This window comes from Amblyomma mixtum, chromosome 3, assembly GCF_055824585.1.
Source record: "Amblyomma mixtum isolate Tamu chromosome 3, ASM5582458v1, whole genome shotgun sequence".
NCBI classification, from domain to species: Eukaryota; Metazoa; Arthropoda; class Arachnida; order Ixodida; family Ixodidae; genus Amblyomma; species Amblyomma mixtum.
In genome coordinates, this window is record NC_143014.1 from 187,418,044 (window position 1) to 187,444,123 (window position 26,080).

Genomic DNA, 26,080 nt, shown 5'->3' on the forward strand with positions numbered 1-26,080 from the left:
GCAGCAAACTGAAATAAGCCCGAGTACAAAGTGCGGCTGCGCAAGGTTTTTTTGTTTTGAGCCACATACTTCCTCAGATCGCTGAAATAGCAGCATAGTACCATCGCCTGTAAGCACTGCACTGGAAATAAACTACATGCATACATGCGCGCGTACGTTCAGTCTTTGTCAAAATATGCACCCCAAGGGGTTTCCTTCCAAGCCGTGTAGCGGGGCTCTTAAGCGCATTTGACAGTCTTAAGCTTGGGAGGGTCCAAGTTCCTCCCGCCTTCGTGAGATTAGGGTCCCTGAGTACGCAAGAGGAGCCACGCTGCAGAGCTCAGAAGCACATCCATTGGGCTGTATACTTTTGACAAAGACTGTACATCCATACATAATCCGGATCCCTTCACTACGACCCAAGCGCACTTCGTTATGGGGCGGGTACAGAAATATGCAAATTAGTTTTTTGAGGCAACCTATCTCCTGTGTCTCTTTCATCCTCATCTGGAGTAGCATGCCAGGCCTATAACCAGGCAGACCTCTCCATTATCCATTAAAGTCTCTTTCCTCCTCCTCCGATCTCCTGTGTGCTCCTTTTTTCTGGCATTTAAAGAAAGCCCGCAAATATGAAATATACCACGTCTTATTTCGAACGAACGAAACGTGCGCGCTGACCGTGCCGAAGTGAGCGGCCGACACCGCCGTAGCACCTCCGCCACGTCAGCACCTTCGTCGGAGCACGGAAAGCTCGCGCCACTGCCTCATGAGTGAGAGGCAGGCCACTGAAAGGCAGCTGAGACGAAACTTTTATTCAGCCATGATAGAAGTAAAACAGGAAGGGAAAGCTGTGAAATCGCGTAGTTGAAGGCGCCCCCCCCCCCCCCCCCGTTTATTATTATCATTATTTTTTTTCCCATAATTGTGCAGCCCGTCGAACTGAGTGGCGGACGCTCACTTAGTTACGGTCGGCACCCATACTTCGTTCGTTTAAAACACAGCTAATAGCGCTGCAATACGGCAGCGCAAGGGTGCAGTCTCATGCTGTTTTGCGTATTTCGCAGGCATTCTTTAAATGCTGGAAAAAAGGACCACGAAGGAGATAAGTTGCTCCAAAAAACAAAAAAGAAACGATTGTGATGTTACAGTACTCCCTCTACAACTTGACGAAACGAGTTTTTGCTTACAGAGAAAATGACAGATTTTTACATAATTAATATTAGGTAATTAATTATATAGGTGGGACCCTTAAAGCACTTTGAGTTGCGCCACACGACGGCAAACAATATTAGGTTGGCTTCGCGCATCTGCGGTGTACCACGTTTTCTAAAGCCTTGGCTCGTGTTCCTTGAGACGCCCTGTATATGGTGAAAATGACAGTTCAGTCGGCACAACAATACAATCCAGGCTCTGATATTTTCGTAGGATTGCACGAGGGGTGGTTGGGCGGCCTAGTCTCGCACACCGAAAGCGAACTCGACACAAGGGTGACGCAGACTGTATACGCCTTTCTACGGCTACAGATCCACCAGTAAACTCATCATCATCTTTTCCGCTCCAAACAAGCTCTTCCGTGCGAGAGAGGGCCTAAAGGCTTGAAAAAAAAATAACAAAAGCACCAAACACATTAGCTCGTAAACGCCTCATGCCGACAGACAAAACTCCTTACACCAAGAGATTTTGACTTAAAAACTTGGGCATTATGAGCGTCCGGAAGCAGGAAATGGACTTATTAAGCCTTATTTTCAAGACGGAGGGAGATAAAACTTGGCATCAGCGGGTGGAAATATAGTCGCTGCTTACAGCAGTCTTCCGAGACTCAAAGGGCCAGTTGGTCCTGGAAGAGGTGCGCATATCTACGTGATGAGCGTTAATTATGAACTTAAAAGAGGTGTTAAAAAGGCGAGAGTGAGAGAAGGGGCTCCTTGCGTTAGCGCACGAGTTTCGGTAATGCTGTGACGTCCATGTGCAACACAAGAGCCCAGTCATCATTGTCCTCTGCTAAAAGCGGAGGCAATTATTCCGCGCGCAATTTGCGTGTGCATGCCCCAGCGCGCAACGCGGCGACCCTGGCGCGGTGGCGTTTATGAGCCCCGTTTTCAATGCCATCTCTTGCGTAGCTCCTTCCTCAGTAACCCATCTGAAAAAAAACAGCTCAGAGAGTTTGTTTTCATTCTATGTTGCCTTTGTCGTGTCCGGTCGCTGTGTTCAATGCAGCGAAAGACGCACACGGTACTTTAAGACTTCGTTTATTTAAAGCCGATGAGGGTGCGACCAGCGTCGACCGAGGCAGGAGCCGAACTGGCCGCCCGAAGAAAGGAGGGAGGGGAGAAGCGTCCACGGGAGGGAGTGGTTTCCCAGAACAGGAGGAGGGTGCGGGGGCGCACCGTGGGGGGGCATCCGGCGACAGCGTGCGACGAGGGGCAAGCGGTCGTTAGGAGGAGGATTGAGTGGTCGTTAGGAGGAGGATGCGAACTGTCGTTAGGAGGAGGACGCGGGGGCGCACACACACAAAAGCAATAAGGGGACACAACACTTCCTTCCCCCTTAGAAAGTTGCCTGGTATCGTGCAGGGGGTCGGCGCTCACGCGTGGAGGCGCGCTGGCTTTGTGCGCTCGGGGGAGAAACACTTGTAGGCTGGCTGTTGTTCGCTGTGTCTCCTGGGTCTGTCCTGGGCGAAGTCTCTTCTTCCGGGAAGAGGTGCCAGGCTATGTGGGAAAATGGTGCACGTGTTCTCTCCGCTGGCGGACAGCTCTCAGACGGCGTCGTAAATCTACGCAGCTGGTTGAGATGTCGGCGTGCTACTGTGCCATGTATGTTGACGAGCCAAGAGCGCAGGCCTATGCGTCTGACAATTGTAGCTTCCTCCCAGCGTGGCTTTTTCAGAAACTGTCGGGCGAGGACGCGCTGCCCCTCATTAAGCGTGCCGCAGCGCGGAATTGCTTTTTCTTCCCGGAACGTCTCTGCCTTTGGCTCGGGGAGGATGGCTGTGAGCTGGGTTCGCATTTCACGCTCGAACATCATTTTCGAGGGGGTCTCGCCTGTTGTGCTCTGAACCGTCGTGTGCTGCTTGAAGAGAAAGCGCGCAAGGCGGCGCTGCAGCGAGCCTGTCTGATCTCTTTCAAGGGCGCGTTTTAGCTCGGCTACGTAGCGCTCGGCTTGTCCGTTTGTCGCTGGGTGGTAGGGGGCCGATGTAACTGATGAGATCCCGTTGTCGCGATAAAACTTGAGGATCTCCGCAGACACAAACGGTGTTCCGTTGTCCGAGACTACCTTGCGCGGCAGGCCGAACGTTGCAAATAGTGATCGGAGGTTGTCAATGACTGCTGCCGAAGTCGTCTGTCCCATTTGCCTTATCTCAAGCCACTTTGTGTAGGCATCTACGACCACAAGGAAAGTGCAGCCCTCAATTGGTCCTGCAAAATCAATGTGCAGTGTGTGCCATGGTGTGTCTGGCTTTTCCCATTCTGGGACAGGAGCTTTCGGCGGGGCGCTCCGGCTGCTCTGGCAAGGCTTGCATTCTCGCACCACTGTTTCGATGTCGTTGTCAATGCCAGGCCACCACATGTAGCTTCTGGCACACTTTTTCATTGCAACGATGCCCCGATGTCCGGCGTGGATGAGAGACATAGCTTGTGCGCGTAGTTCTCTCGGCATCACAACTCGGGACCCAAATATGATGCAGCCGCGATGGGTGCTCAACTCTGTAGCTCGCCTGCGGTAAGCGTCGAAGTTGTCCCCTTTGAGTTTATGCACGTTGCCTTGTTGAACAGCTGTGTAAACTAGCCGGAGAGCTGCGCACTTCTGCGTAGATGCTGCAACTGTGCCTGCTGTAAGCGGAGGTTCTGGCAGTGCTTCGAACATCAGAACGTCTCCTGGTGGAAATGGTTCGTCAACAGTTGCGTCTAGTGGCAGACGGCTTAGCGCATCGGCGTTTTGATGTTTACTCCCATTGCGGTAGACCAGAGCGTAGTCGTACGCTGAGAGTTTGATGGAATGCTGCGTCGGCTCGATGACACCTTGCTGCTCCAGTTTGTCCAACTCTTTTTCAACTGAATCTCGGAGAGCAAACGGCACCGGCCTGGCCTTCAGAAATTTGGGTTGCGCGTTGTCCAACAACTCCAGTGTGACCGGGGGCCCTTCGTTTCCTGGAATCTCTTCCGAGAATACTCTTTCGTATTTCTCTTGCAGTTGCTCAACCATGTTCTGGCTCGGCGTCTGGTGTATGCCGCATATCATCACGCCTAGTGGAGAAAACCAGTTTCTCCCTAGAAGGCTTGATCCTGTGCCCTTCACAACAAGCAGAGGTAGCGTATGGGTCTGGCCGTTGTAGTTAACCTGCACGTTGGCAGAGCCCAATAGTGGCAGATTCTGTCCTGTCCACGTTCGCAGGTGCGTGTCGTCTTGTTGCAGGGCGGGTGCGTCAGATGGCCATGAAGTTCGGAACGTGTCCTCACTGATCAGAGTACAGGCTGCGCCGGAGTCCACCTCGAACTTAATCAGCTGGTGATGTACGCTTACTTCTGTAAAAATCTTCGGTCGCGTGCCGAGATTCATGGTGTTCAGGTCGTACAACACAGATGGTGTTGCTGATGTTGTTCCATGGAGATCAGATAGCGGCGTATTCTCTGAGGCGTTGACGCTGTGATTAGGCTGGGAAGGTGACTTTATCTTGGCAAGTCTCCGTTTCGTAATGCATGCTCTTTCGATATGCCCTCGCTTGTGGCAAAAATTACACGTGGCTGACTGGAATCGACATCCCTGGGGGTTGTGTTGGTCGTCACACCGCCAGCAGCGTTGTGCCTTTTTGACCGATTTTACAACAACAGAAGGCTTGCGCACCTGGTTGCTTGTCTGGTGTACCGGCTCGGTGTTCCGGCGAATCCCTCTCTGCTGGTGACCGGCGCTCTCCGCTCGAACGGCGATGTCGTAAGCTTTGCTGAATGTGAGGTCCTTCTCAGCGAACAGGCGCTGCTGCAGTGACTCGTCACTCAGTCCGCACACAAATCTGTCGCGTAACATCACGTCCAAGGGAAGCATGGTGGTGTTAGCAGAAGAAGCTGCGTCTCCCTCCTGCCCGGTAGCTGTTGTCGACAGCGTTCCAAAATTGCAGTCGGCAGCGAGCTTCTTGAGCGCGGCTACGTAGGCGCTCACAGTTTCTCCTCCCAGTTGATCTCGTCGTTGGAAGCGAGCCCGGCTGTAGACCTCGGATGGCCTTGGGTCGTAGTGCTTTTGCAGCGCTTTTACGATGTCGTCGTAAGACACTGCCGCTGGTGTGCTTGGCTGAATAAGGGCGCAGACAGTATCGTAGGTCTGCTCCCCGCACAGCGTCAGCAGGTTGGCCCTCTTCAAGGCTGGGTCTGTGATGTTGTTAGCTTCAAAGTAGAACTGAAGGCGTCCAACCCACGATGACCACGATGAGCCGTTGAATTCTGGTATCTGATTGGGAAACCCTCGCGTAGCCATGGCTTGTCAATAGCGTTGCGTAGCGCGGGTCGAATCCACTTTCTCGTCGCCACTGTCGTGTCCGGTCGCTGTGTTCAATGCAGCGAAAGACGCACACGGTACTTTAAGACTTCGTTTATTTAAAGCCGATGAGGGTGCGACCAGCGTCGACCGAGGCAGGAGCCGAACTGGCCGCCCGAAGAAAGGAGGGAGGGGAGAAGCGTCCACGGGAGGGAGTGGTTTCCCAGAACAGGAGGAGGGTGCGGGGGCGCACCGTGGGGGGGCATCCGGCGACAGCGTGCGACGAGGGGCAAGCGGTCGTTAGGAGGAGGATTGAGTGGTCGTTAGGAGGAGGATGCGAACTGTCGTTAGGAGGAGGACGCGGGGGCGCACACACACAAAAGCAATAAGGGGACACAACAGCCTTCTTTGGCTACGCATCATGACGAAACCAAACATGGCGGCAGTTTAAAGAGCTCGCTCGGCAGAGATATAGCCTCGTGGTAGCGACCTGCGCTAAAATTAAGACAATAACCACTTAGCACTTGCAGCTGTGTATCGGGGAGCGGTGGGGATAACGGAACGAAATTCTAACCATCTCCCTCCTGCGAAATGTATACTAGTCCACCCCAAACCAGACGCCCTATATTAACGCCCCATCCTGATAAAAAAAGAGAGAGAGAGATATTTTGGTTGTTCCGCTTAGCACTTGTTAGAGCGCCAAAGCTGACGCTTAGTACACTCCGGTGTTATACCAAGCAAAATCGCAAGGTATACCTGTGTCATGACAACGCCACCGTCGCTGGGGCCAATGTAATTGAAAGTGCTCCCAGAGCAGCTCCGCAACAAGTAAGTGACGCTGAGAAGCTCGACAGCGTCTGATGTATATTATAGAAGCAGGAGCACTCGCTAGACTTGCTACGGACCCACCCTACGACTTTCAAGCCTGTGAGCAGCGAAGGTGCCAACTACGACACTCCAGAAATAAATCCACAGAGGCTCTTGACGATACCCAGTGCGTCTCACTGCGTTAAACCCACCTTATGAGCGGGAGCACCAGCTTCGAATCCGGCGATACCAATGACGACCCACCGGTTTTTCTAGCGAGGCTTGATTATCTGCTTTTTCCGCAGGAGGAGGAAAAAAGATTGCCTACGATTACGCTACTTCCTAATGCGAAATTTGAGCGCAGCTCATCAGCTGTTTCAGCTTTTTGAAATATTGAGGCAAAGAATTCGAGCAAAACATTCGAGCAAGAATTCGTACGATTACAGACAACTTGGTATTTTTCACACATATTCCTTCTTCAAGGAACACTCCACTAATAGTTCTTGATTGTCATGAAGGAAGCTTTGTGGTCGGAGAAATAGATGGATATATGCTCGACTTGCTGCACCAATGCCTGGTTCTCAAAGGCGAGGTCTGTGCAAGTATTTCGCGAGGTTTTCACAGCCGTGGGAGGTGTTACGAGCTGGAGGAACGGGATGTTCTCCCGCATAAGTGGTAATAAATTCCTGTTTGTCTTTATATGCACATTAAAGCCCCCATCCACCCTGCTACCCAGGCAGGTGGCAGTTAATGGTTGATCGCGAGAGTTTGCTTACCGTTGTCAGCGCTAACGCATGCAGCCCGCATCTCTCCCTCATCACCCCACGTACATATAAGCGCGATTCAGGCGTCCGCTGATCCAGGGAGCCAGTTATGCGCACTTCCTTTCCTTAAAATGATCGGAGTGTAAAATGTCGTCAACGTCAACGCCAATGAACACAATTAACGCCGACGGCCGATGGTTTCAGCGCCGAGTTTCTGGCACAACATTGTCAATGCCCACATCTTTCTCTCATCACCCCACGTACCTATAAGTGCGATTCAGGCGTCCACTGACGCAGGGAGCCAGTTATGCGCACTTCCTTTCCTTAAAATGGCACAACGTTATCAATGCCAACGCATGCAGCACACATCTGTCACTATCGCCACGTAGCTTAAAGCACGAGTGAGGTGTCCACTGTTCCAAGAGGGCAGTTATGCGCCTTTCCTTTGCTTTCCAAGCTCCCGCTCCATTGGTTTCGCAGCTTAAAACGCGACTAAGGTGTCTACTGTTGGTTACAACGGACAATGGAGATGGCGACGTCGCGAAACGCAGAAACGGGCGCCAAAGAGCTGCGCTCTAAAAAATTCCACCCGGTGTTTGAAACCTAACCGTTGAATAAAACGCATATTTTTGGTAGCTTCATTATAAACCTTCGGCCAATAAGCCGATGCTGCAGCTTTGTTCTGTTCGCCGAGATTATTCAACGCGCAGCCGTGAGTTGACTGTATGCGCTTTCCGCCCAGAACAACAGCCGAGGGATGCCTCAGGAGGAGCTCGCGTAGCCTCGGTGACGCAAGGGCCGTCCTTCAGCCTCGGCAGCGCCCTCCTCCGCGAGGGCGGCACGCGCTCCTGTGCGCGCCGCCGGCATTAGCCAGTCAAGCCACGGCGGACGTTGTGTGGAGCGGCACGCAGAGCGCGTAATTGAGCCATCAGGATTCACCGGGCCGGCAATTCCTGCTGGCGCACGCCTTCCGTCCTACCGCAGCTGTCGCAACAAAATAACCCTCGACATCTTGTGCGTTGCAAACACTCTTCCTCCGAGTCGGGACCTTCCACTTATTTTCTTGGCCGCCCAGGGAGAGGGTGATAAAATGCGGGCATGAAATGCGTACGCGTGCAGTTCGTCCCTGCAGAAGCAGCAGCAGCAGCTCTCGTTGTCTGGCGCGCCTTGAGATGCCAAGCGCAACGCCATCGTTAATCGTGACCGTGAGTGTGCGCAGCCAGAAGCGCGTCGCCGCCGTACGGTACGCGAGTGCATGTATGCACACCACACATCGTCACGAGTGGCAGTAGTGAGCTGCAATGGTTGCACAACCTCTGGCGCGCGACCTTAACGCAAGGCACCTCGCGCCCACTGCCGTACGCTCGGGGAAAGCGATGCATCTTGAGAATTCCGGCGCAATACGCCGCTACCGCCGTGGCGATTCGACCGCCTGAGTGAGTTCTGTGCAAGCCGTGATGCTCGTGAAAATAAGAGCCACGTTGTCTGTTTTCTCTATGGGACATGAACTTCGCACTCTGCCAGTGTCACGTGAACGTGCAGTACAGGTGACCCGTTGTGCCGCACCCGCAACAGCCACTCCAGCGGGGATCTTTTTCGCATTTGCGCACTTTTTGTGAAGTACACTCGTTAGGACCCAAAACGTTGTCTAACACCATGGGCGATCGGCAGGGGAGAGAAAATATACATCAAACGTCTAGTCAAGCGCTCTATAGTATACTCGTTCTATACCGCTCCCCTACGCGCAGTCCATGAATATCCTGCGAGAGGAGCGGTAGTAATGTGGAGTCTAAGAAGAGAGACCTCGCCCGTAACACTGTAGTATCACGAGTGAGGAGGAAGCCAATTCCGAAAAAGAAGTCTCTTCGGCGATCCTCAGTGGGTCGTTTGAATGTGCTAGCAACAAAACGTTCTTTATATCTGCAGGGTTGACTCACTATCATCATCATCATCATCATCATCATCATCATCATTTTATTCCAACATCAACATTACAGATGCTGAGGACCGTGAACAAAAAGCCTCTAGCTGGGCTTGACGCGGTTCACGGCCCCTAAAAAACATGGCATTGGCAACAAAACTAGAATACAAACACAACGCATCAGACATGGGAGGATGTGGCACAAAATCAGGACATAAGCAAAGACAATTACAAGATTAGTAGAGTGTTTAATGAAGTATACAATGTACGGTGCAATACAGAAAAAGGTAGAAAGTGCAATTATTCGTTATATGCAAGTTCGTTATATCCGAGGTAGTGCATTTGGGTTTGTTATATCAGAAGTAACACCCGAAAGTTCGTTATATGTGAGGTGGCATACTTAGGTTTGGTATATTCTAGGTTAATACACTAAAATTCAGCCGCCGCGGTGGCTCAGTGGTTATGGTGCTCGGCTGCTGACCCGAAAGACGCGGGTTCGATCCCGGCCGCGGCGGTGGAATTTCTTTGGAGGAGAAATTCTAGAGGCCCGTGTACTGTGCGATGTCAGTGCACGTAAGAGAACCCAGGTGGTCGAAATTTGCGGAGCCCTCCACTACGGCGTCTCTCATAGCCTTAGTCGCTTTGGGACGTTAAACCCCATAAACCAACCAACCAAACCAACACTAAAATTCGTTATATCCGAGGTGGCTAAGGTTTGTTATAACCGAGGTGGCTAAGGTTTGTTATATCCGAGGTTAACACACGAAAGGTCGTTACATTCGAGGTGGCCGTATGTCACCTCAGTACGCTACTTCGAGGTGGCATACTGCTACCTGTCACGGTGGGCCTGACCCCTGGGTTAAGGGCAACCTGCTTTCGACTGGCTACTGACAGACGTCGGCGGCCAGATCCGCTTGCAGAGGCACTTCTAATGCTAACGCATTAATAAAAGAATACAGCGTAGAGACGAAAGGGCACTGACGGGGAAAAAAAAAACTTTTTAAGCTCGAAGGGGTAGGGTGAGGAGTTAAAGAGGATATGGAAGAATAGGATCTACCTCCAGTAGCAGCCCCACAAAAGGGAAGGAGCCGGGCCTCGGGGGTTCTCATTGAAATCTTTTTCTTTGCTTCTTGCTTCGTTCTCCATTTTGAAGATGAAGTGGTCGTCTGGCAGAGATATATTATTTCCATCTTAGAGGTAGGTCTTACCTGTTTGTTGATGGGGCGAGCCAGTTCTCCTGCCTGGAACACTGGCGAACTAAGGCAGTACAATCTAAACGGTTCCGCCTACTGTTTTTCTTTCCTCACTGACCAACATTCCCTGTCCGCTATCGACTGCATGCGCCGGCCATCGCATTCACATCAGAAGCCGCGGCGCTCGACTTTGTATGAGCGCGCATGTGTACTACGCACGTGGGATAGTCGTCGACCTGGGCGCAGACGGTGCGGCCGGTCTCCGGACAGTAGGGCGGCGAAGGCACAAACCCTCGCCGGGGCCTAGGCTGCGGGAAGCTCACGTCGGCGATGTAGTAGCTGGAGCTGGACACGGCGCGCCACACGGGTCCGGCCGCGCCGGCTGCCAGCGCAGGCAGCGCGCCCAGCACCAGGCCGCCCCAGCAGCAGCAGCTCAGCAGCGGCACCAGCCACACGGCGAGACGCACGGGGCTGCCCGCCTGCACGCGCCGAAAGGTTGCACGTCAGAGGTGATCACAGCGTGCACAGGCCGCCATTCTTCTCGGGACGGAATAGCAGAAAGCGCCCTTAGCACGCGAAGCATATCCCGGAGTTCAGCAGGCCGTCGGAGGTAACCATAAAATGCGCTGACAAATTTTTCAATCATTCCAGAGATACAACTGCCGTAATGACGCGTTATGAAGGCATATATGCATCAGGCATGCACTAAGACGAACAGAGAACGGCAATAGGGACGAGAGTTACTTCGTCTTGCAGTAAGGGGCAGACACAGGCAGACAATAAACGTTATTAGTTGAGTGGGAGGGGCGGAGCCCCTCATAGAGCAGCAGGTCGACTCCTCCGAATGGCCAAGAGGCCAAGAGCTTACGCGCCTCGGCGACCCTGTCAACCCGTTGGACGAGCCGAGCCTGAAGGCCCGACTCCGAGCTCTGCAGCGTGGTCTCCCACTACTCCTCGGTAGAGGGGGTGATAGGGCAGACCCACACGATGTAGGGTAGGGAAGCGGGCTCACCGCAGGATCTGGAAACGTCGAACGTCTGGTCCATGAATGATCTCTTTTGTTGCGCTGAAACGTATTTAGCTCGGGTTTTCTCTGGAATGAGCTTGTGAAGGTCAAGGCAGCGAGATGGGGCGGAAGGCCAATGATAGACTTTCTATGCTGAACGACCTAGCTTGTGACCTCAGTTGTCTTGGAGGGTGGAGAGCAAGTGAACGTTATGCCGCGTAGTTACCTTGGCAGAAGCACTGAGGACAAAAGAAGAGAGGCGATTATCAACGCCCTCAATGAATCTTTTTGTCTAATAACGACGTCTTGTCACAGTCTAACTATTATATGGACGTATTGTTACATTGCAATCGACAGACAGAATTCATCACAGTAAATAATTTTTCCAATCTTAAGGCTGCTGAAAGCATCCTTTTTGCGTCTTTAGTTTTTAGTTGGTTTCCAGAACGGATGCTCTAAGCCCATAGACACCCTTATTGCACCCATGTGCCCATTAAGGGTTCAATTTCAAGGTTGTATGAGAGTGTATGAGTGAGCTCAGGTTTCTAAACCGTTGTGTAGTTGTTTTAAGGCATGGCCGCACTCTTGAAAAGACTGTTTTTTTTAATGACGTTTTTAATTTTGGTTTGCTTTGATAACCACAAACATTCTTCGACCATTCACACAAAAAAAATACGATTCTATCTAGTGCCGTTCAAAAGCTACAGGATAAATTGTTACTTGCACCGTGCTAAATAAAACATAAAAAGAAACAGAGAAAAGACGAGCTGCTATACGTGCAAAAAAGACACATGAAACAGTAAAAAGAATCTTTCTATGGGTATGGAGCGTCTCAGCACTCAAGGACTTTGCTTTATTGTGCGCATAAAACTTGTAATCTTCGTTATTATTTTTCTCAAAATGCAAATTGTTCTCTTCTGTGTTACGCCAACATGCATAGCGTTACACTTAGTGAATATTTTCTCTTAAAACTTCGCACGCTCGTTTATTACATATCAAGGCAAATGAAATTGAAATAGACAAAGAGTATTTCATGTTATGGCCTGTTATCTGAATATCCGTGCTATCGAAGGCCAATTTTAGAGTGTGTTTTCAGTTGTTTTTTTTTGTGATAATTGCCTGAGAACTCATCACATACTCTTTGTTCTAGTTCATTGTACAGCTAATAGGTAGACATGCATAAATTCCGAAGCATGATGGTGTGCATTAGAATCTTTGCAAGAATTGTCAACAAAAAAGAGAAGCTTCAATATCTTTTACTAGTATATGATCCTCACGTGTGTGTTTTATCTGAAACCTGGTTGCACGACGGGGCACAGGATGATGAAATCGTTTCGCCAAACCGCCATCTGGTTAGAGAAGATATGTTGGCCGTAATCACGTGTGCACTGGTGCGCCGCAGCGGGTGAACACTCCGGTGTTCACGCAGCGGGTGATCTCCGCAGGCGCAGCCCATGTAAAGAGACGCTTGTTAATCGCCTTCCTGTAGCGCATCCGCACTGACAAAATCGCCTTGCCTGGGGTCGCCTGAGGAGCGGAGGTTTCGGAGCGCGTACACGTCTGGCGGCGCAGCAGACGAGGGGCGCCGCACTGCGGTGAAGGTTCCCCAAGCGGTGTACTTACGCGGCGGTCTGTTCGCGAGGGAGTGCAGGGGCCGCATTCTATAAGCTGCACATTTTCCATGGTCCATTAAGCGTCAATTTGACGAAATACACAATGGAAAATGGACAGCTTTAGAATACGGCCCCAGCAGTCTCCTTATACCAGAAATTTCGACGCGCTGCAGCTCGGCGTGGTGTGACGGGGATGAGGCAACGCGGGTTGTCTCAAAATTCGGACGGAAAGATGCGAGCAGTTCTAGGCGGGCGTCAGTCGTCAGTGATAGGACTGTAGCGAGCTGAGAGTCACTTGTCCAGAAGGGCTCGAAGCGCCGCCTAAGGGAAACTGTTTACGCACCTCGCGCCGCCTCGGCGGTGTATGTTACTGACCGGCGCTGGAGCGCCCGCAAGACCGGAGTTTAATATCTCGCCGAAACGCTGGGAAGTGTCTTATACTACATTCGGGAGTGGAGTGGCAGCGAAAGGTCTTCATGCATAGCAGGCTGCGGCCAAATGACAGTGGCTGATGACCCGATGCCGCTAAGGAAGGAATACAATATCGGTGGAAGGGCCTGAAGAAGGCAGTTTACACCATCCACGGGTGTTGGCAGGCATGAAGCAAACACGGGAATCATTCAGGTAAAACGAGAGAGCACCGCTTGGTCGCGCGGGATAGCCCACTTTACATTCGTTCAGTTTCACTGACAGCCGCACATTGGGTGCGCATGACACAGGCTGTGTCTTCAACCCTGGGCTATTCTTCCCATGACATGCGCTATTCCCTTGTGGTCTGAGGTCTACCCCGATAAATATTTGGCGCTAGGCCATCCGTGGCTCCATGTGCAGTTAGTCAAATGGCAACGGTGACTATTATTTATTGATCTGTAGTTTGTTTCAGCCGATGAAGACACAGCCCTACAGAGGGCCAGACATGCAGTAGGGAGGAGGCTGGCGTTTCTTTACTCCTGTAAAGACTGCCATGAAATAGCACACGCTCTCTGAACCATTTGGTGTCAGATAGAGATCGGATGCTTTTCCACGTGATACCGCTAACTGCAGAACGATTAATCTTCTCATCCTTTATTCTTCTCCACTTTTTTCCAGCCCTCGGGGAGTCCAATACGAGCTTCTACGCTGGTGCCAATAAGTTCAACATGGTGGATCACCAACCACCGAATTTTGTGCATTATCATTGTCCTCAAATCGTGCTCGATTTAACGTCCGCAAACTGGCTCCGCGTCCATTCAGTCAGCCACGCCCTGCTCATGAGCAGCATCTGCCGATTCAGAGATTCTGTGATGCCTGGCAACGACTGGGCCACGAAGGGATTTGCGTTCCTTCCAGGAGGCTGCATCGCGGTTGAACGACGGAACCGCACAATGAAGCACGTACCCTGCTCTCGCGGATAAGCTAGCGGATGCCCCTCGAGCGAAAGCATCGCGTCGCGTGCGAAGTCGGATTAGCCTCCCCGCGTTGCTTTCTCACAAAGGTGTCGCGACCGAGGTTTCGGAGGCGCATAAGAAAGGTCAATCTCCGTTCAGGGTGAAAGGATCCGTCATTCAAGCTCACTGCTCTCCGATCAGGCACGCCGGCGGCGCAGCGCGGAGAGACGGAGCCACGCGGGCGATTGGGTCATCACTGCGGCTCGTGAGCGGATGCAAAGGCGACACACCCGGAAGAGAGATAGCGCGAGCGAGACAAGCAGGGCCAGCGCGCATGCGCGGTGAGAAAAAGGGCCGACTGGCAATGACCCGCAAGAGGGAGACGACCCAGTGCGACCCGGCAATCGGGCGGACGGCGAGAGTGCGCGTGCTACCGCCGCCGCCGACGCGCGAAACGCGAAGACGCGCTCCTTTCCCCTTCCTCGGCGGTCGGAGAAAGCGGCGGAGATGAAGAGATGCCGACGAAGCGAAATGGGCCCCACGGTAGCCGTGTTCGTTTATGCTTTTTTTTCTTTCACTCACCCACTGGCGGCTTTCCTGCCCCTTCGACAGAGATGAAACGGTGCGCATACGTTGCGAGCGGGGGAGAAAGGAATAGCAGCCAGAGCACAGAGCTTGCGGTAGCAATATCCGCTCTCATGACGTGACGCTGATATCCTTCGTGTACCGAGCGCATGGAAAGGAGCTTGCTGTTTACAAGGCCTCAAAAAAACTTACAGTGGCACCTTAAGCGTAGTAAAGCAGTAGTTTAATCATGGCCCGAATGAATTTTTGTTTCCTTCTTCCAAGAAGATTTCTCTTACGCAGCAATTACCGGCGAGGTCGAACTTGACAGCTATTTATTTTAATCTCCTTTCACAGATTCGGTGCTGTCCTTCAATCGGTATGTACTGGAGAAAACTTTAGCTATGTACAGGGCAGAGCACGAAATTGCACCGAGTCAGAACAGGAAGTTAGAGAAGAAATGCATGAAGTGCGCATAATGAAAAACAAAAAAAAATGTATAATAGACAGCTCCACAAATAAAAAAAAATGCTGGCACAATTTCTTCCTTTCTTACCTGTCCGACGGAATATCAGTTCACAAGATAACAAAAAAAGAATAGCGCCTTGTACAGGGCGTCTCATGCATTGAGCCTGGGGCTCAAATATATTCTACGTGTACTGGGAACGACAGTGAGGAAGCAGTATAGAAAGTAAATCTTTTGATTCTTTCTGGTGATGTTGCGGTAAACTCAAAACTAATGGCAAAACGACAGTGAGGAAGCAGTATAGAAAGTAAATCTTTTGATTCTTTCTGGTGATGTTGAGGTAAACTCAGAACTAATGGCAAAAGCGAAGGAGGACGGTTAGTGCCGTCCATCGTCTTAAAGCCGGAAATAGAAACATTGTGGAGTCTGTGAACAAGGCACCAGACATTTATGCACACAAAAAGGAAGCAAAGAACCGACCCAGAATAGAGCACAAAGCAAGTTCACTGTCCTAAAAGTAAGAGTTCTAAATGGTTTGGATTGGTTTTATGGAGTTTAACGTCTCAAAGCGACTCGGGCTATGAGGGACGCCGTAGCGGAGGACTCCGGTCAATTTCGACCACCTGAGGTTCTTTAACGAGTACTGACATCGCGCAGTTCACGGGCCCGTATAGCATTTTGCCTCCATCGAAATGCGACCGCCTCTGGGACGTTAAACCCCACAAGAACCTAAACCTAAATCTTTGCCGTGAAGTAAAAAAAAAATACTATATAGTCCTGCTTACTCTACGCGGTCACCAACAATACTATTTAGGTTTCATTGTGGGAAACAGTATGAGTTGTTCATTCTTTTTTTACCGGTGGGTTACATGTTCGGTCTCTTCAGGATTTCGCTCTGGGGTGTCAAAAAATAGTTCGCGTGTCGCGACTCTTCGAAGTGTGAACGCATGGAAGCATAAACAGGGAAGCACTGAAAATCAGTTTGTTTCATGACTACGTGTTATTTTTTTTTCCTCGTATGCGAACAAACCAAGGTCCATGAAGGTTTGGTAGGCGACCTCAGGTACCGCGAATCCCGAAGGTGTTAGAGAGTCTCGCAAGCTGTGCTGCTTATCCGAGGCAGACAGGGCGCTTCGGCTGCCTGCTGCGGACTTTGATTAATGCCCAAGTAATTACTACCACATTTATTTTTTCTTGACTGTCCCGAAAGAGTTCAGAACGAGATAGAAAACTATCGCACTCGAGCCGATCGCCGAGGCAAAAAGTGGTGGAGCCGTTATCAGATTCTTTCCGCTCACACTTCGGAAGCGCCTCGCGTATACGCCCAATTCGCGATTGTTTTCTCTATATCCCGTTTCGAGGCTCACTGAGGAGCGACAACCCTCGACAGTCAGGAGACTTCTTTGAACGTTGCTGCTGAAAGCTCGGGAAAATCACCTGTGCGCATTTCGCAGAATGTGCTGTTGCGTATTCACCGCACACGTTTTGTTCACCCTGTCGCAATGACTTTAACGAGCGGGGTAGCACCGCAACCGAAAGAAAATGCGGGCAATGTTCGCCGTTTCAAGTGGGCATATGGGGCATGCTGCGAAGTACAGAGTAGCCTTCAGCAGTTCACCTGCCTATCCGCACGTTATAAAGCGACTGGTGACCTCCCACTCGCTAATGGCACGCTTATGCACAAGCCTTTCTCTACGACAGTGGACCGATACCCGCGCCACCCAGAGGGAGCTGTTGAAACAAACGCCGATACATGCAGCGTAGGTATACCCTCGGCTAACCAGGAGCAAATCCCTAATAAGCAATGTAGAAGGCGAAAGTAACCGACGTGAACGCGCTGGACCAATACGCAACCGTATGTCCCTCCTCCCCGGCACCGATACTGTCATCCGTTAATTCCAGATAAATGCGTATTAATTCAGCTCATTACTGCGGTGGGGGATGTGGACAACAAAGATGAAATCCGCCTCCCTTTTCGAACTCCCCCGCCCCACGAGCATAAAAAAAAAAAAAACATTATTACAGCAGCTTCACTAGGGTATAGGATACGCGACTGAAGCGTGACCAAAGCCAGCTACAGATGTTTTCACTATTCACAGCTTGATTGAGCGCGCGTGCGTGTTCGACTGTGTTGCGCATGCGCAGTAGATGTCTGCATAAAATCCGCCAATCAGAACGCTGCAGCCACAGTCCAGTGGTAATATGGTTGCGCTCAAAAAGACAAATATGTGAAAAGGTCTGTAGGTAAGACATCATTACTACTTTTAAAACATACTGAAACGGGAAGGACACTGCTGATTTTAAGGTGTGGGTTATTTTTGTTTTCCTTTTTAGGATTGTTTCCATGAACCTTTTCAGAAAGTGTAGCAATTTATGAAGCTTTAAACCAGCGCGCATGATCTGATAATAGTGAAAAGTAGTTAGCCCGGGAGAAACAGCTCGTTCAGTTTACAGTTTCTGTCTTGCTGTCTGCGCATCTACACTTGTGTCAGCCACTCTCCAGGCGCTTTGACGAACAGCGCAAATGTGTTGCAGTTGAGTTTGCATTCTAAGGCTCAGGTGATCAAATCTTGCTTCTGCGATTACAAAATGCCCCCAACAAGAAACACGGTCGTGACTCTCGCAAAGCAAAACCGTTGAGCCATTTCCGGCGGCATCTTTAGCAGTAATTAACGTGGGGCTTCAGTAGGTGTGATCACATTTCTTACTGCCAGCGAGCCAAGGATGATATTTATGCAGCCACTTCCAGTCAACAGGTTGCACACCTTTGCAGTGGCTCCGCTCGTCGTCGAGACATACATCTTGCAATCTCGCAATCTTCGTGCGGGGCTACTGAGCAAGCCTTCGTTCTTTTCGACTGAATGGACGAAGGTATTCACACTACGCGAGCATGCCCGACGGAGGAAATCAAGAAGCAGACAGACACGACCGCGACCCATCTCCGCAGACTCGTCGTTATGTCGGTATGCAGGGCAACGTTACGTCACATTGCCGTACCTAAAGCGACGGCCGGGGCCCGCCCCGGTGGCGCGGCATGCGTTGGTATAGTAAGCGCCGTGGTATGCGTCTTCATCGGACGCAGAGCCGCAGGGAAAGAATGCCTTCATTCCCTTTTCTGCCGCTGTACCGTCGGTTGCGCACTCCTGAGAGACTCGAGACACCGGAATGAAGGGAGAAGAGATGTGTTCTTCAGCCGCCAGGGCGAGGGACCGGCTATTGTCAGAAAATATACGCGGTGGGAGTGAAATGAAAACTATGGGTGCATTTCAATTCTCTAGACGTTCGACAAGACGTCTAGTGTGACGTCTAGGAAGCCGTCTACATGTCTACATATTGGAACGTGTCTACTTCACGCGCCGCATTGCGGTATACAAACTGAACTAAAATTTGCGAATAGTTGCACTCCTGTGTTCTTAAAAATTGTTAATAAAACAAGTTAAAAACGCGCTGTTAGTAGTTTGCTTGTTTTCTTTTTTTGCAAGAATGGTGCAATAATGGCTACCGCTTTAGCAGACGATCTCACCCGCACGATTTCCTCCCGCGCGGTTCCCACATATAAGCTGCTATAGCAATATCGTAGGTCCAAAAAGACTGCTTTATTGGCCGCCAGTTCTTATAAAAATCAACTTAACGGAATGACTCACACTTGAAAGATTGTGCGCCTCCGGGCTCCAGTGCCCGCGAAGAGCACGGTTTGCTCAGCTCCGACTGCACCAACTGCTCCGCCATCTTTAGACAGGAAGTTAGCCTGTATCGATGTGGACTTTGGTGAAGCAGCCTTCTTGGACGGCTTCGTGAAAAAATGGAACGCGTCTCAAAATGGCGACTGTCCGGCAAGACGTCTAAGTAGACGTCTACTCGGGAGTATTGGAACGCACCCTATATATCGATGCAGTTGCAGAGACCAGCCACGTACAGACAAAGTTCACTAAAAAGATGACTTGCTCACGTGTACTATTGTCCTGGAATAATTGGATGTCACTGGGAGAGGCAGTTGTACCGAAGTAAATTGGTGATGAATATCGCTTTGTTTCCTAACTCCTACCAAACTCATTTATGTAATCATTGGAAGGAATATTTACCTCTTGGTTTTATCATCATATTCCTGTTTTCGTTGATACCTAATAGAGATAATCAGGAACAAATAAAGACTTAATATTAATATAACAGTCATCACCACCTTCCGTTTCTCCTAGTCTTATACTGCTCCTTGCCTGCTTATTTACGCTGTGCAAAGCATGTAATGGCACATAATCCTACTCGACTGTCGGAGTCCGAAGAAAAATGGGAAAGACGGAAAAGTTTTGTTCAAATATTCAGCGGTTCAGAATGGGTTGTTATCGCTGGCGCTAGTGGTGAGCGCGTCAAAAATGGTGGGAAGCCGTGTCCGCGTGCCGGCGCTGGTTATAAGAACACGCCGCGGAGGAGTCGCAATGTGTCTCTGCGCGCAAAGAGAACGAAAGAAAAAGAAAAGTGAACGTGATACCCCCCAGTGGCAGTGGAAAAGTTCAGCCACGCGCCAGATCCGTTGATTGGTGCAATCACGCGGACCTCGTATACTATCTCGATCAAAAGTTTACGGGACGCGAGTATGCGGAAAAAAAATAACTTTGACGCACAGTCGCCTGAAATGTGTTCAAAGTATAAAGGAACAAGCACGGTCTATCTGCTGGCAACACTACCACTCGATTGCGTCGCGAGGTAGAGCTGAAATTCATTTTTTTTTTTCCCGAGAACATTCGACCCGTAATATTTTGACCGCGATAGTACGTGCCATGGCTCCACTACACAGTAATCGAGGCGGGTGAGTACAGAACACGTGCACTATGTTTTCCTCGCAGAGAAAGCTTTCTCATCGTACTGCCGCGGTAGTGTGTCACGAGGGCTTTCATCCTGACGGTGACATCTCAAAATACAAAGGAATCAAAAGAGAGCATTCCCAAGGTCTCCTCAAGAGGAAGTATGACGATCCAAAATTTCCGATCCAAAAATTTTCGAGAATGAGTGATTCATGTTGCTTTATTCAGTCCGGCAGCTAGCAAACTAATGTAAGCTGCCCACCCTGAGCGCGGCATCGTTCACGCTGTGTGTCACGCAGTGTCTCCAAAACACATCTGTAGTACTGGGCGTTTACTGCCTGGCCTGTAGGAACTGTATGGGTGCAGACCATTCCCTTGTAGTCGAAAAATGTGGACTGCACCACCTTATTTACCGACCTTTGCACCTTAGCCTTTATTGGTCGAGGCTGCGCCCCTTTTCAACCCTCTGAGCGCTTTGGCACTTAATCGCTGGGTCATAGCAATATACCCAGGTCTCGTTTGCAGTAATAATGAACTTCCACCAGTCTTCGCTTTCCTCTTCTAGGCCCCGCTTCCACTCAAAACAAGCGTCTACATGGTTTTGTTTCTGGACTGGCGTAAGCAGGTGGGGATCCATTGAGCACAGATTCTTGTCGTGTGAAGATGTTCTTTCAAAATTTTGTAGGTGTTTCCTACTGAAATCTCCGGGTACTGGGCAAGTTTCCTGACAGTAAGGCGCCCATCGGACTTGATCATTGCATCTAATGTGTTGATGGTTTCCTCATAAAAGGCTGTAACAGGTGCACCATCGCCTCCCTACAATTCAGGACCTTCCCTGCCCTCTTTGAAGGCCTTGGACCACCGAAACCAAGTTGGACGAGTCATGTCATCATCACCAAATGCACGCGTCAAATCAGCATAGCTTTCTGTGGCCATTTTGTTAAGCAGCTCACAAAACTTGGTAGCGTAGCGTTGTTCACGCAAGGTCGACATGGGTCGCACAACCAGCACACCTGGAGGTGATGAAATACTATCTTATGTTTGAATGACTATTCCTGCCGCCGAATTAGAGCCGCAGTGATGCGGCATCTGGTGCAAATTAGTGGAGTCACAACGTTAACCAAAAACGCCGAGAAATAGCGCAACAAGCTCATAACAAAGAACACTAAACCCAGTCTCAGTCTTTACCGAACAGTCCTCGTATCACGCTAGAACGAAGACAGCCAGGCAGCCTTTGGGCACGTGGGTGCCGCTCTTGCGGCACTTTGTAAAACGATTCAAATGCCGAGCAAGACGAAAGTTCCCGTAGTAGTATTCGTATCCGATGGCAAACCGTCGCATGCGCGCGAGCACCGCGTCAGCTGACTACTGGCGGCCTGTGCCCGAGTCCCTCGCACGAGGAACACGATCGCGCACTTTCTCCCCTCTCGGGTCCCTCGGTCGGCGGCGCGGAGTACGGCGTCGACGCAATCCTTTGGCAACGGGTGACCTGGATATCGAATCTCCCGCGCGCATCTCGCCCGGCCAACAATCGCGACGAGCGCTATGCGTGGGAAGGACGGCCGTAATCGGCCGCGACTTTGCATGAGGGGAGGCTGGCTCGAGGTTCGCTCGCAGCGGCGGGCGCACTCAGCGCGAGGAAGCGCCGCGCGTCCGGGTGGCCGAGGAAACGGAAATTTAGGGCGTCGCTCCCCGAGCCGCGGAAGCAGCCGCCGGCCCTGGCTGGCAGACGCAGCGGCTGCCGGCGGCGGAGGGCTTTTCCCCAGCGCCACTTCTCGCCGCGACGACACAGTTCGCGGCGCGCGACCCCGCCAAGTTCGCCCGTCGCTGCCATCGTCCCGAAGTCGTACTACCGAAGCTGCTCCTGCCGCAGCTTGTTTCCAAGCAAGTGGTGTGTCGGTCCCGTGGCAGCCTCCAGACGGAAACGAAGCTTACTCTGGCGTAACAAGGAAGTGCGGTGCGGAAGAGCGAAAGTGCCCGTTTCATGCGCAGTCAAAAGCGGATACACGTAAAAAAATTTTGCTCCCACCAAAATACGAATGTATGCGGCTTCTCGTGGCATATGATGTTCACGCGCGTGAAGCTGTGGCCTTCCGCGGATGCAGCGCATATATTGAAGGAACCCGGTTTCAAAGAGCGTCGTTGCTCGCCTGCGAGAGCGACACGTCAACGATTCCCGCATCTGACCGCGCGACGTTCGCTCGCGCTTCCTCTGCGGTATCTCAGAATTGAGCCTCCTGGCGCACCTAGCCCACTGCGTCTCCCCAGGCCTCCCGACCGGCAGCCTGACGCGCCTACTTCCACAAGTTCGCTTCAGCAGGCAGCAGATATACCACTATAGAGGCAGGCATCGACTGCTGCGCTTCGGATCGTTTTGCGATGCTACTGAGCCACCAACGATGAGGAACCGCCATATCAGCCAAGCACTTCTGAAAACGCAATGCTATTAGTCGCTTATCCTTCCACAAAGTGATTTGACCTATTTTCGGTACAGTTAAAAGCATTAAAATGTGCCTGAGGGTGCTGCCACTGACAAAAGCGCTTTCGATTCTCCGCACGCACGATGAGTTCGCCCGTGCCTTCCACGTACGCTCATACCCTAGGGGCATTAGCAGTTGATCGGTGAAGCTGCACAACGGACTGATATCAAACGGGCGCGAGCATTTCAGGCTGCACAGAAAATTCGCATGCAGCCTTGGGACGTACGAAGGCGCAGCCCAAGCCGCGCGGACGATGACCATAGACTCGGTAGAATCGCACAAGGACGCGCCCTGAGCTATCACGCTCCAGAATGCCAATGCACGACAAGGTTTCTGAGGTAGTGCACGCTGCTTCGTGATGAGTTTCACTCATGCGACTTCCTGGTATACTCATCCTCGAGCACTAATGCATTCAACTTTATCAGGAGAAAAAGAAAAATTAAAGGTTGATTATCTGGCAAGACTGCAAGGGTCTTAAAGCTGGTATAAGAGGCACTAACTGGCCTTAAGCTTTAAGGCAGCTCAAGGAAACTCCAGTTACGTCAAAGAATGGATTAACATTTGGTTATGTGCGCGTCTCCTCCGCTCCTCTCCCTCAGCTTCCCTGCTTCATAGCGCCCTTCTTTTGCTAACTTTTTGCGCGTGGCCTCCGGAATACGCATCCCCGCCTAGTTTCGCGCAATTGCGAAGGAGTGTCGTTTCTGACGCGTCACATGTGTCTCGAGAAGCGCTCTTGACCTGGGACGCATCGCTGAGAGGCGCCTCTGTGCTGTCCCCGTTCCCTCTGTCTAGCGACCTAGAGGAGCAGCTTTCAGGGGCTATCTTTTCTGTATACACACCACCCTTCAGCTGGAGTGAAGCTGAACTCAATACATGACAATGTGTTTTTTTCCACAAGTGACAGGTTTTAGACGTTGGCATCGGGATCCATTTGCGTAGCTTTACGCTATCGTGGCTAAACACAAATGTTTCTGCGGTAACCTCATTACTTAGGTACTTATGGATATTAAACGAGTTTCGAGTAGTTTTTCGGGCCAGGTTATGCTGTTGACTCGTGGTTTACTGTGAATATAAGGGCTTTCAAGAAAAAAAAAATGGAAGAGATACGGCTTAAACACAACCCGGTTATTATGCGTTAGATGGCGTTATGCCAACCCACCACAGCAGCACAGTCTTCTTAGATATACCCGGAAGATACGCGTACTGATGGCATCTTCACCTCCCAGCTTGTGAAGCACGCGCGGAGCTCCTTTAGGTGGTCTAGCTGGCATCCCTACCTCTCATCCAAGACAGCTGTGCTGCCCATTGCTTGTAAGCGGTTAAAAACACCTTACGGTGACAGCTCCTAGAAGCTCAGGCTGCTAGAGCGCCCTAGGTGTTGGGAGAAGACTCCGGTCGCCTCTGACGTCATCGCAGCTGCTGGAAAAGCCATAGCGGACCGCTTCCCCCAGCACATGTTTCGTTCGCTCGCCGCTGTCTCCGCGTCACAGCTGCGGACTGACGTCACGGCATCTACCAATTCGAAATGTGGACCCGAGGGTGACGTGTTTCACAGGCGCTCGCAATACATATAAAAGATATTAACTCGCAACTTCTTTCGAACAAACGTTACGTGAAAAGCAAAACACAACGAATTCGTTGCACGGCTTCTTGGCTCTTTTATTATGTCTTAACCCGGACGAAGGTCGGACCACCGACAATGAAAAGTTTCTAAACCTCGAATTTTACCTTTTTACCTCTAGGAACCAAGTACTATCAGCAACAAATGAAACACGAACAAAAAAACTGAAAAATCAACACCAAAACACTAACATATTAGTTCCTGGAGAGTAAACATAAGCTACGTTGTTTAACGCTCCTAAAGGGTCTTCGCGCCTTCGAAGTGAAATTACCCTCCGCTAGTAGCTTACCCCGGCTAAGACCTTGACATTTTCTTGTTCGCATTTCTATTGTCTTTTTCATGTTTCATTTGTTGCTGATAGTACGTTTTTTTGGTGGGGTGGGGAGCCTTCTGGTGGGGAGTCTTCCTTGCTGACGCGCGTAATGCTCCATTTTCCGAAGTTCGAAGTGTTGAATCAAGCGTCTCGACACGATAGCTGGAGACGTCGTTGCATTAGAGCGTGATCAAAGGGTCATTTGACGTTAACAGGAAGCTGGTATACACTGTCGGTGATTGCTCTTTCTACGGAGCGTTCATCAGTGCAACACCGAGTGGGAGATTCGCTGAAAGACGCCGTCCGGCATGATAGAAGTAACGTGATAATGCAGCGAAAATCTGGGGCACCGTTGACGTCACGCATCATAGGTCGCGGTTCTGGCATAACATTTATTGACGCAGAGGACAGGGCTGTATGAACCCGAATGTATTCTGGATATCGCAGGAACATCTGGGCGCGTATGTCACCAGCGGCTGTACCACGAACACAATGTTAAGTGTCTTTTCCGAATGATGCAATCGACTGACGACTTTATTTCTGAAAGCGCACAAAGCAGCCAATGTGCTTGCAAAGCGGCGTTTGTTATTTTCGACGAGAGGGAAATTCTTTAGAAGAGGCGGCCTGGACAGCCAGAAACAACGTTTTCAGTAAATGCAGCGACGCCTTACCTTAGGCTGAATTCTGAGAAGGTGGCATTATGTCTCCCGTGCAGCTTCAAGAATAGGTTCGTCAGTCGATTATCGTTCGGAAAAACACACAAGCTTGCTCATACGGCACAGCTGCTGGCGCCGTTCCCAAATGTTCCCGCGCGATATTTAGATCACAGCCGCGTACATACGGACAGCGCCTGCGCTCTCTGCGTTCGCGCGCGCTATGACAGAACTGCGAGGTGCAACTTCAGTAGTGGCCCGGATCTTGGCTATATTGTTCACCGCACCGCGCGCATTCACACCAACCTCAAAGAAACGAGCACAGTTACCAGAGGTCGGAGCTTAGGAGCGAACAGTGGCACAGACGGCATGGAAGTGTTCGTAGAGAGGCGTTAATTTGCATGGAATAAAAGATAGGTCTTAGATGATGTGCTAGATGACACGCGACGCGCGCTTTCCGAATTTCTGCACACCACATCAAGCAGACTTCTACTTCTCGCTGACAGCAGAATAATAATAATAATAATAATAATAATAATAATAATAATAATAATAATAATAATAATAATAATAATAATAATAATAATAATAATAATAATAATAATTTACAACGTTAAGTGTCATGCGTGTCACATCGGGGCCGCCGACAATCCGGGATGCCAGTGGTGCAGTGCAAGAAATATTGCAAGTCAGTGCACGTGTAATTAAACAAGAATTAAACCAGCTTCTCTGTATAGATGAGGGGAAAAAAGTATTGGAAACATTTGCAGCGAGCCTAACAAAACCGCAGGTTAACGTTTCCTAGCAAGCTTTTCTGCGTGATTGAGTTCTGATAATCCCACTCGTGAAACTTCGTGGTAATAAAGCTTATCTCACTGCTGCTGGCTTCGCGCGGTAGGACGAAGAAACGGTCGCGGCTTCGCAAACAAGCGCGTGGTCGCTGACTCGCGGCGAACGCGTCCGGAGGGAGGTGCGAAGGCCGTGAAACGGCAATCGTCCGTGCTCCATATCGCGCGGCGGTCGCCCCCAGACTGCGTGTAGCCATCTAGCGTTTTCTCATTACCCATT

At 50.7% G+C, this 26,080-nt stretch overlaps 1 protein-coding gene across 1 annotated transcript in view; it reads right to left on the reverse strand.

Annotated features, from left to right (window-relative positions):
* Positions 1 to 26,080, reverse strand: part of LOC149353012 (uncharacterized) — an 80,432-nt gene that overhangs the window by 8,806 nt on the left and 45,546 nt on the right. Inside the window, exon 2 of the mRNA XM_089582213.1 lies at positions 10,350 to 10,609. Within this exon, the coding sequence (XP_089438339.1) occupies positions 10,350 to 10,609 (260 nt within the window). The remainder of the gene's footprint in view (positions 1 to 10,349; positions 10,610 to 26,080) is intronic.